Source organism: Coloeus monedula, assembly GCF_965178545.1.
Source record: "Coloeus monedula genome assembly, chromosome: 1".
Classification (NCBI taxonomy): Eukaryota; Metazoa; Chordata; class Aves; order Passeriformes; family Corvidae; genus Coloeus; species Coloeus monedula.
The window spans coordinates 138,276,230-138,293,204 of NC_138781.1; the positions used below are offsets into that span (position 1 = coordinate 138,276,230).

General features: G+C 40.5%; 2 protein-coding genes across 2 annotated transcripts in view; both read right to left on the reverse strand.

Moving 5' to 3' along the window:
- SNX31 (sorting nexin 31) overlaps window positions 1-999 on the reverse strand; it is a gene marked incomplete at both ends in the record, with an annotated part of 34,264 nt that extends 33,265 nt beyond the window's left edge. Inside the window, 1 exon segment of the mRNA XM_082287343.1 lies at window positions 994-999. Coding sequence (XP_082143469.1) covers window positions 994-999 — 6 coding nt within the window.
- PABPC1 (poly(A) binding protein cytoplasmic 1) lies at window positions 110-16,143 on the reverse strand. Its single transcript, XM_082287448.1, has 15 exons — window positions 15,476-16,143; window positions 10,706-10,899; window positions 10,498-10,613; window positions 8,539-8,678; window positions 7,193-7,287; window positions 5,547-5,684; window positions 5,357-5,452; window positions 4,653-4,925; window positions 4,374-4,467; window positions 4,097-4,207; window positions 2,953-3,107; window positions 2,439-2,523; window positions 2,136-2,266; window positions 1,752-1,847; window positions 110-551 (listed from the first exon to the last, which is right to left on the reverse strand). Exons 1-14 carry the CDS (start codon window positions 15,666-15,668, stop codon window positions 1,755-1,757), a joined length of 1,914 nt encoding a protein of 637 aa, XP_082143574.1. The 5' UTR covers window positions 15,669-16,143; the 3' UTR covers window positions 110-551; window positions 1,752-1,754.
- Between the last annotated feature and the right edge of the window lie 832 nt (window positions 16,144-16,975).

A 16,975-nucleotide genomic window follows, 5' to 3' on the forward strand; every position in this document is an offset into this window, starting at 1 on the left:
TCTTCTCTACAATCCACTAAAGCATACTATAGAGTGGGATTCTAACTTGGCATTCTGGATGACAAGTTTATGAAAATTACACTGTACAAAAGAAACCATCACAACTAAGTCAGTGTTTAAGGAATTTTTATTAAACCAAGAATTTTATAATCCAAATTATGTTTCTTTGCTCAGCTATCAATTCTCACTGTCAACTAAAACAGTGGTGATATTCTGAGCTTTTCCACAGTAAAGAATTACAAAATTAAAGAAAGGAATGCTTTAAATTTTTGTACTGTGCTGAAAATTCTTTTCCCCTGGGTTTATAAAACATTAATTTGTATTTTTTATTTTACTATTTTTTTTTAAATTTTAAATCAATAAGTAATCTAGGACCAGCATTTGTTTTGCTAGCCCCGGCGTTGCTCTGTACGTAAGCTTCAAAGTTTCCTTTCCTTTTTTTATTTATTTTATATTTTGCAATGTTTTTCTCAATATTTAATAGTTTTTCCATGTTTAGATTTTTTTTTTCTTCGGTGAAGCGAAGTTCTAGATTGTAGTCCCGGATAGTTCTGCAAAGAAGAACAATGCTGTTACGTTTTAAAATGAAAGCAGCACCTTACACATTTTCTGATATGCTTTCTGCTGCTGTATGCCACACAGCACTCTGGGCTTTCACTGTATCAATGACACCAAAGTTCTTTAGAAGCAGAGTATCAGAGGTCCCTCCCACTTTTTAGGGACACAAAAGTATTCAAAAGTCTGTGATCCTTGGCAAGACAAAACTGACTCTAGAACTGGGCAGTACCTCAGACAGCACCACTTTAAGCACAGTGTTACGGTGATTGACCTCAGGTCACATCTACTCTTGAGGCCAGCACACTGAGGCTCATCAAATAACTACTCTAGTAGTATTTTCAATTTTCAATTATTAAAACATCATGCAGCAGACGGAGTAATGGTCTCAAAGTCTGGGCATCTTAGTTTAGGAGAGACAACCTATTCAGCACTTACCTCCATTGTGAAAGTGTCACTAGCAAAAAAAAAATGTGTAAAAATCATGACTCAAATTTTGACTCCAAAAGGAAAATTGCAGAAATTAAAATATCAAGAAAAAAAGAAAATTCTGTCTGATCAGATGTTAAAGCAGGCACCTTCAAATGATAGCTACAAATGTGGTAAGCAAGTCCACAGGCAAAACCTAACCAGACAGAAGAGATAACAGATTCCTTTTTATGTTCAACTTCACATTTCTTCCCTATCAAAATTGTTAAGGTACCACCATTTGCCTCTGTCATGCACAATTAAGACACCAACCCCACAGAAGGCAATGAAGAAAAATCATTGTTTTAATTGACATTAAATTCACCCAAATGTGAAGTCAAGACAATATATAGTTTAATTTTCACTTACTGTACAATTTTAGAATTTGGTAAGTATATTCAGATTACAGTGTAAATAAGCTCTTTAATGACTTAAGGTAAAAAGGGGTTGGAATGCCTTTTTAAGTTTATTTCAATTCCATAAGTTGCTCTCAAACAACAGTATGAATAGTAGCATTTGACAGAACTGCCCATTTTTGTACACATGCCTAGAACAAATTCCAGCTAAATGTGCTGTTAAAAACAACGACACATCAGTAACTTTTGCTAACCAAGTGAGGACAGAAGGTTTTTACCATAGCTGTTACTTCCTGTGGCTGCAAATGACACAGAGCTATGGACCAAAGACTTGCCCCAGTCAACCTATGGAACTACAGTGGTCCAACTTACTTATTAAACACTTGGAACCCCAGTGGGATTATTAACTGCCTTTTGAGCAGCCTCTTTAGCTTGGTGGGCTTGTAGTACGGCTACAGCTTCATCAACCTGTTCAGTAAAAAAGAAAAATTAATTAAGGGAAGCATAGCAATTTGTTTATATTTAATAATACAGTGGAAATCATATATATAAACAACGCCTGCATTGTTAAAAAGAAAAAGGAGAACATTACAATTCCAGTTTATGCAATGTAAGTCACTGTCACCCTTTGAGAGGGTACTCTTGCCCTGAGCCACCGCTGCATTGCTGTTACTCCACTGTACCAGCACAAACACCTGTTAGATCCATGTAGACTTAACCACCTATGGAACCAGTGCAAGGCCAAAGTCCCCCTACCTTCGAACGAAGAGACTCAGGAGACTCGAGCATGTGGAGGAGTTCAGAGTTGTCAATCTCCAACAACATACCAGTGATCTTACCCGCCAGAGTAGGGTGCATGTTTTGAATAAGGGGAAATAGACGTTCACCTAGAGAGAAAGAAGCTAATCAGGGACAAATCCAGCCTAAATTTAAGGGATAAGGAAAACACAACACCTTGTTCTACTGCTAAAACAATTTACTCTGCATTTTAAGATTGATAAAAGTGTACTTTGACTGTCCTTCTGCTACAATGCGTAGAGAAAGGTATCATGTACATACCTAACATCTGCTTTTGTTCTTGTGGAGGGGCAGAAGCCAACATGGAAGCAGTCAAAGGTTCCTGACCTTGCACATGGACAGCAGGCTGCAAATTAATTTAACAACATTTGAAAATGAAATTCTACTTCATAATTAGGTACAGCTTCAAATAGCCAGTAATTCACAACTCAGCATACACAATGCCTACAGTGTCAGAAACATCAAAGAAACTAACAGCTATGTCTATTTAATCAACTACTACTGGTTAGAGCTGAGTGATGATGCTGAAGGTTATTAGAAACTGCCCCACTGAGGAGCAAACATAAGAATTTAGGCTAAGGTATGAGGGAACTGAAAAGTATGAAGCAACACAGGATCACATCCTATCCCAGGTGAACTTGAAATATACTCAATTCCCTAGTGCTTTTACTCTACTGCCATGATGCAGAGCCTGAATTGCTCTTCCATCACCCTCACCACCTTCCTGTGCAAAGAGCATCAGTAAAAGCACAGAGCAGTTCCCCAGATCACATACCTGCTGCATAGCAACCTGCGGCTGCGTATTGAGATGCTGCTGAGGATTGCGAACACCCGCAGCGTATTTGTACTGTGGTACTGTGCGCACGGCAGGAGTGGCTGCAGTGGCTGCTGCTGCAGGACGTGGACCCATTGTTTGTGTTGATGTATTAGCTGAAAAAACAGTAACATAATTCCATATCCAAATAATTATTATTATAATTATTTTTTGCCCAACAAACCAACTTGAATCAAATACCTAAATTAGGTATTGTGTTATAGATTCGTCTTAGTAGTGCTGTCAACTGTCACATTACTGGTCACATCCAAAGGTTCAAACCCTGAAATTTACTGGATGCTACTATCCAGTCACTTCACTCATGAATTACCCTTTTTACATGCTACTGAAAAAAGATCTGAGATACAAAATCCACTTTGTTTGAGTATTAATGTAATTTCATTGTAAGCTAAAGGACATTTGATTTCCTGAGCACATTATGTCAGTCATTCTAAAAAAGATACTTTTAGGAAGTAGATGGCTGTCTAATACATTCTGGGAGAATTATGCCTCCAGAGAGGTTGTGGAATCCCCATCCCTGGAGATGTTCAAGACCAGGCTTGATGGGGGTCTGAGTACCCTGGCCTAGTAGAGAGTTCCCTGCCTCTGGGGGTTGAACTGCATGACCTTTAAGGTTCCTTCCAACCCAGACCATTCTATTACAGACAATGCTGGTGTCATTCAGTGATGTGCAGATTTTGCATTCATGATACTGGCTCACAATAATAAAATATGTATATATGAAATATAAAAAAAATAGTAAGAGCTAAAATTGTATCATCTCTATTTCTACATGCAACCTACTATTACAATTACTGCAACTATGTTTAGAAATTACAGAAGCCATCATACTGTATTACTGAAGCACACACAAGAATAAGTACTTCATCCTAAAGAGATGGGATCACATCTGGAGTCTTTGCTGGGACAGTATTTAAAGCAATTACTAGAAGGTGATACTAGCTTATTCATTTGGAAGAGCCATAAAAGGAGGATGTGTTACCATGTGTGATAATAAACTTCCAAATGCTTTTGCAAGATCATGCTGAACCAGCAAAATTGGAACAGAAGTCTAATACCTAAAGTTTGCATAAATCAAACTCACCAACACGCTGCGTTGACATGACTCTTGGAACCTGGGAAGAAGCTGGTCTCATGGTACTGAACGGTGGTCTGGGTGCTGCTGGGCGGATAGCACCAGGCATGTTTTGGAATGCTGTGGTTTGGAAAAAATATACTGTTACATGCTGAAACACTGAGTGGTGACAACACAACAAAGAGAAGACTGATACTGCAGTGCCATGAAAATGTATTTGAAAGTGCAAAGGTAAATGCTACAGAGTTTACAGCAATCACTGGAAAGAGGTAAAGAAGTGACTTACGATGAGGTCTGGCACCCTGAGCAGTCCAGCGAGGACTAGGTCTAGCAAGTTGAGCAAGCTGATTAGTAGGATAGTACGCAGCACGGTTCTGAGTCTGCCAAACACAACAACATCATGTAACTTTGTTGTCTGTGAGGGGCATGCTGAACAGCCCATCACCATCCTACTATGAAATTGAAATGCTGGAATCATGGACACATGCTAAGTTATATTTACTGTTAAATCTAAGCAGATTTTAAACACAGTACAAAATATACAGTTACTCATCTCTACACATACCTGAGGAATAGCTGCCATGAAGTATCCTGAAGGAGGTGCTGGCTGGTAGGGGTTGATTACAGGATTAGGTACTGCTCTTACACTTGCCATCCTCTGCATGTACTGGTTGGTGAGATGAGCTTGGCGCTCCTCTTTACGCTGGGCTAGAGCTACATATAATGGTTTAGTAGCCACAATTCTACCATTCATTTCCGTGACTGCTTTGGTGGCTTCTTCTGGTGACGAAAAGCATACAAATCCAAATCCTTTGCTGCGGCCACCTTCCATCATCACCTGTCAGTACAAAATTTAATTTTATAACTAAATGTCCTGTGCCATGCCTACTGAACTTGCATGGGTTTCTTGTTTCAGCTTATTAGAAGTGAGACCACAGTTTGTTTTACTGTATTTTTTATAAAAATGAGTATTATTGTGTAATTAATAGCTAACTGTTACCTGAATAGAGATGAAAATCTCATTGAAATAATAATGAGCACAATATTGCACTGGAAAGATGTAATTTTTCTCACACTAGTCTCACAACTTAGTTTATTTCAAGAAAGGATGATCATATGGTATTTAACCTGATGTGTACAATAATCAAGAAAGCTTATGCCCACATTTATAGTGGATCACATCTGTTACTGAATGAAATAAACTTTTCTTTGGTGACAGATCACTACTAATTTTCAGAGAACAGATAAGCACAATCGATGAACTTTTACCTTTGCACTAGTGATTGTACCAAATGGGGAGAACTCTTTTCGGAGACGCTCATCATCAATCCCATCATCAAGATTTTTCACATAAAGGTTTACACCCTAAGAAAACAGGCAAGTTATTTTTAAAAGCAAGTGTTCTGTGTAAATCTCAAAATACCATGTAATAGTTAGTCCTCTTGCTTTAAAACTGAACCTGGTATCTGGTGATCCTGTCCTGCTTCATTTGTTCAAACTTGCGCTTCAGCTCCGTCTGTCTTTCCACCTTTTTCTGAGCCCGGCCAACGTAGATTTGTTTTCCATTGAGCTCCTTCCCATTCATCTCATCTACAGCCTTCATTAAAAAACAAGTTAGCAGTGCTTCGTACTCAAGCATTTTTCAGACATACAAAAAAAACGCAATTTAAATATAAAAAGCTACATAAGGATTATAGAAAAAGAGCTAATCCATCTTAAAATACCACTAATTGAAACAAAATACCCCCAAACTTCCCCACTTATGCTAACATGAAAATTGCTTTCCAAGTATGCTTCTGTCTTGTTGAAGACAAGTCACAAGGGATGCAAAACACTTTTTTTTATATGAAGCTGGATGAAAAATCCCAAGTTGCAAGAGCTATTTCTCCAGCCTTATCTTGCTAACAGCAGAGAAAAGTAAGCAAATAAAGTTGAAAAGCTTTAATTCACCTAGTGCTATCTTTAAAAGTAACATCTGAAACCATAGTACTTATCAGATCTTTCTATACTATATGTTAAGCTATGGATAGCATGTATAGCTTTTTTTTTTTATTTTTCACTTTTAGTCTTTCATTAAGGAAATACTTAGAAGTATGAAAATATGAACTACTTCTGTTACAACTCTTCAGATGTGAAAACTCTGGCACATATGTGCTCAATTAATTTAAAACCAGAAGTCACCAGTTTATTGTATATATTTATGATCAATTTAGACATATTTACAGAGATAATGGAATTTTGTATAATTTAAAATACCTAACATGATTCTGACTACAGTAAGAGAAACTATTCATCAATTAATGTATGCTAGACTGAAAAATGTAGATGTTAAGACAGGATTTGTTCTAATCTCTCACTTGTACACTCGCAGTAGTGACAAATCACCAAAATGCCTTTTGAAAAGCAAACTTTTGTTTGTTGCCATGATTTGTTCTGTACTGTATTTTTTTCCTGATGCTATGTCCCTACTGTCACAATCAACTGACATATCAAAACAACCAATTGACAAAGAATTAAGTTATACAGCATACTGGCATGTTACAGACATATACACAAATAAAAAGGACCCTTCTTCCAAAGTTACCCCTCAGAGTAAAAGCAACATCACATGGCTCTATGACTATTTTCTTACAGCTGTGCCAAACATGCTTTATAAAACTAATAGCTTTCCTGCTGACTTTGCAGAGCTACAGTTTGAAAACACAATTCCTTCTGCCTTGCACAAACATTTTGTGCAACCACATTGGATCCAATGATTCAGAGATGTAGTAATTTACTGTGCTGTATATTCCTCAGCATGAGAGAGTCCAAATATCATTGAGACCTTTAAGCCCAACTACAACAGGTTTTTAAATTATTCAAGATTCCCCATATCTGCACTAGTTCCAGCTGTATCACAGTATCTTGACTTAACAGGCTCCTTAGACCAATTGACATTCACTCATAAGAAAGCATTCTAAATTACAGAAACTGTGTTAAGTAATTTAAGGAGTGAGCACTTCTTTTTGTAGTGTCCTTGACCAATTAAAAAAACTTAATCACTCAATGAAACATATTACTTGGGTCTCAGTTATAGAATTCCTAAAATTAAGTCCAAAAGCTTACTTTTTGGGCATCTTCGTGTCTTTCAAAACTAACGAAGCCAAAGCCTTTAGATTTTCCACTCTCATCAGTCATAACTTTCACACTTAGAGCAGGACCTAAAAGGAGAATGAAATACTTATGCTTCATATACAGTGTATTCTTCTTACCTTTTGAACATGCTCTTTAGAAGATAATATTTAGTTTATTTCACTTGTATTACAAAGGACTCCTGCACCAATAATAGTATCACCCATTAATAAGAAATTACTAATTTGCCCCAATGAACTTCATCCATTATGGCTGAAGTCTGCCATGCTGATTTTCTTTTTACTGTATTTTCAACCAAAATTTTACCTCAAAGTGAATGAAATTTATTTTATCATTAAAAATTATGACATTTTTAAAAGTATTAGCACTTCCATCCTTTGAAACAGGTACTGAAAAAGCCAGAGGGAGGCCTTGCAATTAGGTATACATTTTACTATTTATCCTGGTGAAAGGGCATCCTAGTTCAGCAATTCCAGATCTTTGGAAAATTGGAGTTCACAGACTCAATTGGAAGTAGCTAATTTAGCTGTAGCAGCTAAATTTGTTACTGTTTCAACCACAGATACTTGAAGAGCAGAAAGGAATTTCCTGTACATGATGCTTAAGGCTGCTACAGGGTATTTCTTGTACTAGGGCTTCCCTTGCTTTATATAATATCCACTGGAGAACATCAGAAGCATACAGGGAAGAAAATTTTTAAAAAAAGCTGAGACTGAAAATAAAAGGTGAAGAACCTGTAACTGCATTAAGGGATTTGCCATTTCCTCTTTTGATGGTGACACATCATATACATTACTAGATCATGGTCATATGTCTGCCATAATTTTGCCCTGTGTGTAACTGAGGATCAAGGCAGAATGTCATAGCTTGGCACTGGAATAGTTCCTTATAATTTAGTATTAGGTCAACCACCACAATACAACTGAATAACAGAGGTAAGTCTGCAGGTCAGTGAAAGCAACAGTAAACTCATTTGTCACACATCCTGTAGGTGCATTCATAACATCAGTCTGTACTAAACCAGAAAACACTTCTATTTGCAACTTTCAAAAAATGGCCGAACCCATAGACACACTATTTTCAGATTACTGGAAACAGTTCTGATGACAGGATTATATATGCTATTCTGCCTATTTAAAATTCAGATATTACTGCACTTTTGAAACTGAAATTAGAGTACCAACTTTTTAGTAACCTTTATTACATTTTTAAATCAACATCAGACAGCCCTGATTCCTTGTATTTCAGGGCACTGTACAGATAAGATACAAGTAGTAAGTTGAAGTTCACTTGTGTTTATATAAACATTAAGACATTACCAAACTTGCCAAAGAGTTCCTTAAGTCTCTCATCATCCATGTCTTCTCCAAAATTTTTGATGTAAACATTGGTGAATTCTTTTGCTCTGGCTCCAAGCTCTGCCTCACGTTCCTTGCGGGATTTAAACCTTCCAACAAATCTAGTTGTAGGAAGAACAGAGTAATACAGATTAAAGCAAGTCTCTCAAGGTTTAAACATTTACTTTAGTCCTCTAGCACTGTATTTTATTCTTAATCAGTCTCGTTCACTATAGGTATGAAATTCTTTAGATAAAATGTTCATGATAAAACTCCATCAGAAAAAATTCCACTATCCTTTGCTACCTCAGCATGTTTATCCCAGTTAAGAGGCATGAAAATACTTTCAAGCCATTGGTGAGACTGTTCACTCTTGCAAAACAGCCTTTGACAACAAGAGCTCGACAATGGAAAGAGTACTAAGTAAAGAGGCTAAACAGAAATTCTAGATAACAGCATAATCCCTCTGCCATACTAAAAACTTGGCAGCCTTAAAGCAGTCACTGCTCTCTGATCCAGTTTTTAAGCAAGCAATATTTAACTAACTACCCCCACTCCCTAACACACCTTTCCAGCCTATATCAAAGACTTTTTTTTTTTAAAGACATAGTGAAATAAATAGTTAATTTGCTCTTGAGTCAAATACCATTGCAAATTGGCTGGGAGCACCAATGTCAATGACAGCTCATACTGTCAGAAAGTACAGAACCTGAACATAACATTCTGCAGCCCAAGGACCTGCCCTAGCACAGAGTGTACGTGGTTGACAGTGATTTCTGACTGTAGCAGACTCCCCCTTTAAAATTTTATTGTACTAACCTTATAGTTCCAAATCTGGCAAATGCAATACAGTAGCATCCAGTAACTAAGTAATTTTTAAACTTTGAACATTTCACCCAGTTTATAGCAATCAAGTATAGTAAGAATGGAAGTGCAGTGTGTTCAGCAGATTTTGATAGTGAGTGAAGTGTTTTAATTGACTTCTACAAGACCAGCTTGAATAGAAATTCAAAGCAAAATTAACTCTCATGATCTTATTTTACCCACATGCTTTTATGACTGCATGCTGACCATTTTTATTAATTTAAGGTTATATAAACATGGATGCTGAATAAAAGCATCCACAGTATGGCAGTCAAGAACAGAACAAGCAGGAAGACTGGCATTTCATGTATGTCCTCCCTATATGCGACTTGATCTATCCATTTCTAAATATAAAAATAATCCATGATGGTAACCTGATGCTGACTTCTGTTATCTTTTTTCCAAACCCTCCTAAGTATTTAGAAAGCCGTTCTTTTGCAATTATACCAAACACCATAATGATCCCCTAGGCATAGCTGTGAGGCACACTCACTCCCCCAGCCTAAATATTATTAAACAAGTTGCCAAATAACTTTTTTCCTACAATGGTGAACAGTGATAATGTTTAAAACATTACGCTTCTCTAAGTTTTATTTTCTACTCCCTAGATATGCCTATTAAAAGACATTCATACAAAAATACTGGTCTGATCTGACCACTCTTTAGTGCCGAGTAACTTTAACTCTAAGTATCAGCTGACTCCAAAATACGGGTAACACACCTATCTCACAACTCTTACAAAGGAAGTATTATTCAGAATACTCAATGGATTGTATTTTATCTCAGACCAGTAAGATCAGAAAAACAGGGAAGATGCCAAATCCTCATTACAGTATTGGCTTGGAAGACAATTAATACAATGATTTTTTCCTCCAGAGTCCATTATTTGCCTTTTTGAACTTAGTCTGCCTTTAGAATAGGCAGATAACACAATTCTTAAAATCCCTAGCACTAAAACTCTACATCATCTCAAAATAAGAAAATTTTAGAACATTCCTTTCCTAAGTAAGCTTTTAAACCTTTGCTGTAAAATGAATTTCAGTTTGCTGATAGCCAAATACATATTTATGTACTTACACTTTGCGGTCATTAAGCAGCATACCATTCATTTTTTCAATTGCTCTTTCTGCAGCTTCTTGTGTCTCAAAATGTACAAATCCATAACCCTTGGATCCATTTTCATCACACACCACCTATTAATGAAAAACCTTGTTGTAATACCCATGGAATGTTTCCAGCATAAATTGAGAAGTCTTTGTGTCAATATGTTTTATTTTTCACTAACCTTACAAGACAGGATGTTCCCAAAAGCAGAAAATGTGTCATACAAAGCTTTGTTATCAATTGATTTGTCCAAGTTTTTGATGAAGATGTTTCCTACACCGCTTTTGCGTAGAGATGGATCGCGCTGAGACCACATGATACGCACTGGTTTGCCTTTAATGACATCAAAGTTCATCGTGTCCAAAGCTCGTTCAGCTGGAAAAACATTATGGAATTAGTAAAAATGCTAGTTATCTTAATAAGCACACAAATACCAGCTGAATTACAATGCTTAATAATATTTTTACTATTTCAAGTCCAGCACCATCACCAAGATGCAAACCTAAGCCTCCAATGTAGTCTGTTGTATGCAAGGAAGAACTGGCAAAAACTCATCAGCAAAAGATGCACTTAGGAAGTAGCACAAGTCAGCTGAGCAGGCTGTAGAAATCTCATGAGCTTATAGAACTAGGTCTGTGAAAAGATGGTACGGTGACAGGAAAAAAGGCAGCAAGTGGTGGCCATTACAAAGTTTTTACATTTGTGAAAACCAGCTGGCTTATCCCAGATCACATAGGTGTATACTGTGTCAATAAAAATGCTTGTAGGGGTACTGCTTGTGCCTGTATGAGGCCTTGTGCAAACGTCAACCCAAGAACACCTACAGTACCAATACCTCTAAACCAACAAAATTTCCTTGCTAGGAGGATGTTCAAACCTCGCTCAGGCAGCTGTTCCACACAACTTCGTCAGTGACCAAAAAGATCTGTGATGAAATTCTGGGCAAGACAGTTCAAAGAGATTCAACACTAGCACTTATTAAGTTTTGAGAATCTGAAATGATACATATATTTTAAAAGCTCACAATGAAATACATAAGAGCTCAATGAAGGAGCAAGAATTAAAACAGCAAACCAGGGTAATGTAAACCAGGTTTTGTTACTCCAATGGAGTAGTTTTTCCAGTAGAACTCCGTAACTAACTTTTTAAATCCTGCATGTAAAATCAGGGGATTTTATTTGTGTATTTAGATGGGGAAGTATCAAGACTTGTTCAGTTTTCACATGTCTCTTCAAAGCCACAAGACATGTCTGTGATGTTCTAAGTCAACAACGTATTTAAGCACAAAAGAGCAATAGTTCTCAAGTACAGCAGTTCCTTTTCATCCCTATTCCTGTAAGTCTGGAAGAACACTGAAAAAAGTCCCAGTAAATACCTGAAGTCACAGCCATTGGCATTAACTCACTTCACTGTAATTTGCAAATATCAGAACACCACCACGTTAACACAACTGAAATCAGATTAGCATTAATTAAAAACAGCAACCATGTCAGTTAATTTTTTTTGGGAGGACCAAAGGCCAATCACATTGTGAAAACCCTTATTTAAGGTTTTTGTTCTTTAAGTCCTGCTTTTATCTTGAGCTATGTTGTTGCATGTCACAGCCAAAGAATTTGCAATGAGCCTGGAATTCAGCTGATACACCATGTTTAATTATCCTTTCTTGTGACATTGTCAGATTAGAAATAAATTTTAAGATTATATTCTCTGAAAGACATCTATGGGCATTAAAGAGATGGATATCTAACATTTTCATGGAGAAAAATATTATTGATACTATTACCATATTCACATGACAGTAGCAACTCAGCAACTGATTTAAACTGAAGCCACAAAAACTACATGCCAGTCTTCTAAGTAAGTTAATAAAGCTTTCAAAAACTTTAATATAAATTAAGCAGGAAAGAAAAGGCAACCTAATACTGTTAATGAGAAATAAAAGTAATTGGAAGGCTTTATACAACAAATGTGGGGGGGTGTGGGGAAATGAAAAAGAAAAAAGAAAAAAAAATTAAAAACTAAAAAAAACCTGTGGATATCAGACTGACCACAGCAGAAACTTGTAAGACTTCACTACTGCCCTGGATGTCATTAGAATTATTACTACCAGCACCAATAGATGTGCCAGCAACAAACAGTTCATTATTTCTAGAAGTTGTAACAAGGCTTCCTTTACTAGAAAAGAGGCTTTTCTAATTCGTGCTAATTGCTTCTAGAATAATCCTGACACTCCTCAAAAATGTGTGTTCCTAGACACATTTCCCAATCATCTGACTCAAAGTTGGGTCCATGGGTCCTTCGTAAGCATTACCACTCTTAACAAATAGTGAGCCCATGTCTTAGACTAACGCAATTTCTCCACAAGGACAGCATGGAAACTCCAACAGCTCTCCTCATCTCTCCTATGGAGCAGCAGTACAAGAAACTTAAATACTTCTGCTTAATCAACACCACATTGTCATTCCACGGTAGATTTTTAAAACATGAGTAGACTCCATCTACAACCAGGTACAAGCTACTGTCATTAAAATTACCAACGAGTGAAACTGGCTCACTTTCATTACATTTCAGTCATAAAAGGCTGTGCCGGTTGCAGGAGGCAGCTCCATTCAGCAGCGAACTTGTTACCAATGGACACACCTACCCAGGCTGTACTTCTGCTGATTCTGCTTGGAGCTCTCGTTGAATGACTCACCAGCTCCCATTTTAGTCGACTGGACAGTCCACTTTAACAATTTCAAAATCACACAGAATATACACTTAATGCTAACCTGTGCTAAAGGTAAACAGCAATAGCTATGAAATAAAAAAGCTCTAGGAATATAACCATTCTAAAAATCCAAGGGATTCTGGTGCAGTTTCAGATTACTCAAGAATATTTCTAGTTTAGTGATTAAGTAAGATTGCCCAAGTTTTACTCCAGACTATGACTCAAATTCAGAAAAGTCACAACTCTGAAATGTGTGCATACCTCACAAATGTGTCATCAGGCCTAATTAGTTTTTGGAAGAGCTTTGAGATCCCTCGTTTACAGACAGCTGGTAATGTCAAGCACACCTTCAAAGCTGTTTTTCAAAACCCAAGGTAGTTGTTACTAGCTATTTAATAGGCATCGCCTGAGATGTAGCTAAAAATTTGGCTAAACCAATAAAAGGAATCTAGTTTGGAAGCAAAATAAAACCAGTATTATTTTAAGAATAACCATTCATCCTCAAAACTCCTATTTCAAGGTTGCAATAAATTAACATAATGATCTACAAAGAGCCCCCAGCAAATGCTTTCTAGGTATTTGCCAAGAATATAAAATTCTGAAAATCTTGAAAAAGTATAATCGTGCAATACCATTGAACTGTATTTTAAACAACTGCTTCCAGATATGTGCCAGATGCAGTTTGATACAGATGAAAAATTCTTTTAGCTGAACTAGACTAGTTGTAGCCTAAAATATGTGTGTCTCCCAAAGTCTGAAAAATACATGTAACATCTGGAGTAACAACACCTTTCTAAGAGACATATTCAAAAACTCTGAATTAAGCACTGCTCAGGTGAAAAAGCTGTATTTGTTTCCACATTTGAAAAATTACAAACCAAGTCATAAAATATACTGCTTGCTCAAGATAAAGTCAGCCCTTATGGAACTCTCTCAATACAAAGGAGAAGAAGCATTTTAATCACCTTCAGCTTATACCCTGACATTATTGTATCACAGTACTGACCTGTGCTAACCCCCCCTTGTTTTTCTTTCTGGGAAACTGTACCATATACACTTTTATTGAATGAAAGCAAAGTATGTCAAAACAAGCATTCAAATTGTCTCATCCTAAAGAATGGCTGAATAAATCAAAAGCTCTCTGAATTGTGAGAGCTGTTAACAGGTGAAGTATCTGCCTATTAAGAATATGAGGCAGTAACTTTTACTACTTACATACAGATACCATCGGTACACCAAACTCTGATCTGATAATGGTTGTATGCTAAAGCTAATTCTGAAAGCCAGTTAAATTTAATTGCTTGAAAAGTTTGTAATTTCAGTATCTCACTTTCAAACGCTTGAAAATAAAACCATTATAATAGAAAACTGTTTACTTAAATGTACTTGAAATCACGTATTTTCTAGTTGGTCAGTTATTACTTTTTTTAAATTGGACTCCATAAAACTTAAAACCGTCACATTCGGCTCTTTTAGTCAAAACACCCTCCAAATGGATCACACTGTTCCCAGTGTTACAGAGAAAGTTTCTTTACCGATATAACTGCAGAGAAGCAGCAACACTTTGTAAAAAACCAAGTTTCATAAAAACACGAGTTGGGAAACAATGTCAGAGTTTAGTGCGAAGTCACACGGATGAGAGCACAGCTCGGGCTCCAGCTACATGAGGAAGAAGCACATGGAGGCCCGAGTAGTTTCATGCCCTCCCTGCACGTGACAGACCTGCCATGGTGTTTTAACAAACGCTTCGGCCTGGACGCCTGTGAAACTACCCAGCCACGCCGGTGCGCCCTACTTCCTTCTCCCGGCCTCTTAATCACGCACTCATACACACACAGCTCCTGCGCGGTTATTAAAAGGTGCTAATGACTGCGATGTTTTCCTCAAGCTACCCTTCATCTCGGACGGACGTGAAGAGCCGCTCGCACACTCATCCACAACCCCCTCCCCTGGAGCGGGGCAGCCCCGCCGGGCCCCGGGGGCTCCCCGGGCGCTCCCCCGCCCACCACCGGGGCCCCGCGGCCGCTCTCGATCCGCGGAAGCGCCTCCCCCCCGCTTCTCCGGCCGCCACGAGGCGCGGGCGGCCCGGGCCGCGTGTGAGCGGCAGCCCCGCCGCCAACTTCCCCCCGCGCCCCGCCGGGTCCGCCCCGTCCCGGGCGGCAAAATGGATGCGGGGCGGCGGCCGGGGCGGGGGGCAGGGGACAAACATGGCTCCGCCGCCGCCCGCGGCCCGGCACTCACCGTCGGCGGGCTGCTGGAAGTTGACATAGGCGTATCCGAGCGAGCGACGAGTGATCATGTCCCTGCAGACGCGGATGGAGAGGATGGGCCCGGCGGGGCTGAACTTCTCGTAGAGCATGGCCTCAGTCACGTCGGGGTGCAGGTCCCCCACGTAGAGCGAGGCCATGGGGTAGCTGGGGGCGCTGGGGTTCATCCTGCCGCCGTCTCCCGGCGCGGGGGGGGCGCTGACGAGGCAGAGGCCGCGGCGGTCGGTGCGAGCGGGGCCGGCGGAGGCGGCGAGGGGCCGCTCGGACTCAACGGCTGCAGCGGGTGCGGCGGATGGGCGGGCGGGGGTCGGGTCGCTCCGTGCGGGCCGGGTGGAGCAGGCGGCGGCGGGTGCTGCGCTCGGCGGAGTCGGGCTCGCTGTATGTCTCCTCTCGGCTGCGCCGGGTCCGGGGACTTCGCTTCACCGGGTTATTTTATATCAAACCGGCCGTTTACAGAAAGGTTGTCGGGAAGGTTGGATGAGGAAAGAGGATTATTTTTTTAAAAGGTTTTTTTAAGATTTTTGGATTTTTTTTGGCTTTTTTAAATATTTTTTTAGTAATAAATGGTGCTGCGGGGCCGGGCCGGCGTGTCCGGATGGTCCGGAGCACACGCACTGCGCACACAGCTCCGACGGCGGCCGGGGGACAAGGGGGCGGCCGCCGCCCCGGCCGTGCTCTATATATACCCGCCCCGCCCCCCCGCCCCCGCCGCGCCGCGCGCCACGCAGAGCGCCGCGCGCACCGCGCACGCGCACCTGCGAGCAGGGGTGGAGACACGCGCGGCAGCCGGCGCGGAGCGGCGGCTCCGGCGCATGCGTAAGGGCGGGGCGGCGCGGGGGGGGGCGGCCGCGCAGGGAGCGCGCCTGCGCCCGCTCGGCGTCACAGGGGGCGGTGTGTGGGGGGGGCAGCTCGGCGGCAGAGCGCACGCGCGGGAGGGAGCGCACATGTGCGCGGGTCGGGGGGGGGTAGAAGGGCGCGTGCGCGCAGAGCGGACCAACGGCTGGCACGGGGCGGGGGGTTAGCGGCTCGCTCGCGAGCTCCGCGCGCCCCACTCCGCCGCTGGCCGGGGGAAGGTCGCGCGCTCGGGGCCGGAAGGGGGCGGGGCCCGCTCGGCTCGTGCGCAGCGGCGGGGGGGGAAGTTTGGAGCTGCTGCGGCTTCGCGAGGAATAGTGTCACTAGGCCGGGAATAAACCGAGTTTAGCGTTTAGGCTCTGCTCTGGTCGTTCATTAAGTTAAGCGTGTTTTATCGCTGTGTTTTGTGCTAAAGAAGCTCGGGCTGTAGGTTGAAAGGCGTTGGGAGTTGACTGGGCATCTTTTTGCAGCTCCGTGGGTGGGTGAGGTGACCGCTGTTATCCCGGGCAGTCTGGGGAGGTGGTGTAAGGCCACATTGCGAATATACCTGTGGAAACTTGTCAGCTGAGTTTCGTGACTTGTGCCATATACAGAATTTTTCAGGGAAAATCACACACAGAAT

What these genes read in the sequence shown, in the direction of transcription:
- PABPC1 (XM_082287448.1), bottom strand. Translation starts at nt 15,668, where the DNA reads ATGAACCCCAGCGCCCCCAGCTACCCCATGGCCTCGCTCTACGTGGGG. An exon ending in CTTCCAGCAGCCCGCCGACG is followed by an intron (nt 10,900 to 15,475) that starts GTGAGTGCCGGG and finishes ATGTTTTTCCAG; the next exon opens with CTGAACGAGCTTTGGACACG. An exon ending in CATGTCAACGCAGCGTGTTG is followed by an intron (nt 3,108 to 4,096) that starts GTGAGTTTGATT and finishes CTGTTTTTTCAG; the next exon opens with CTAATACATCAACACAAACA.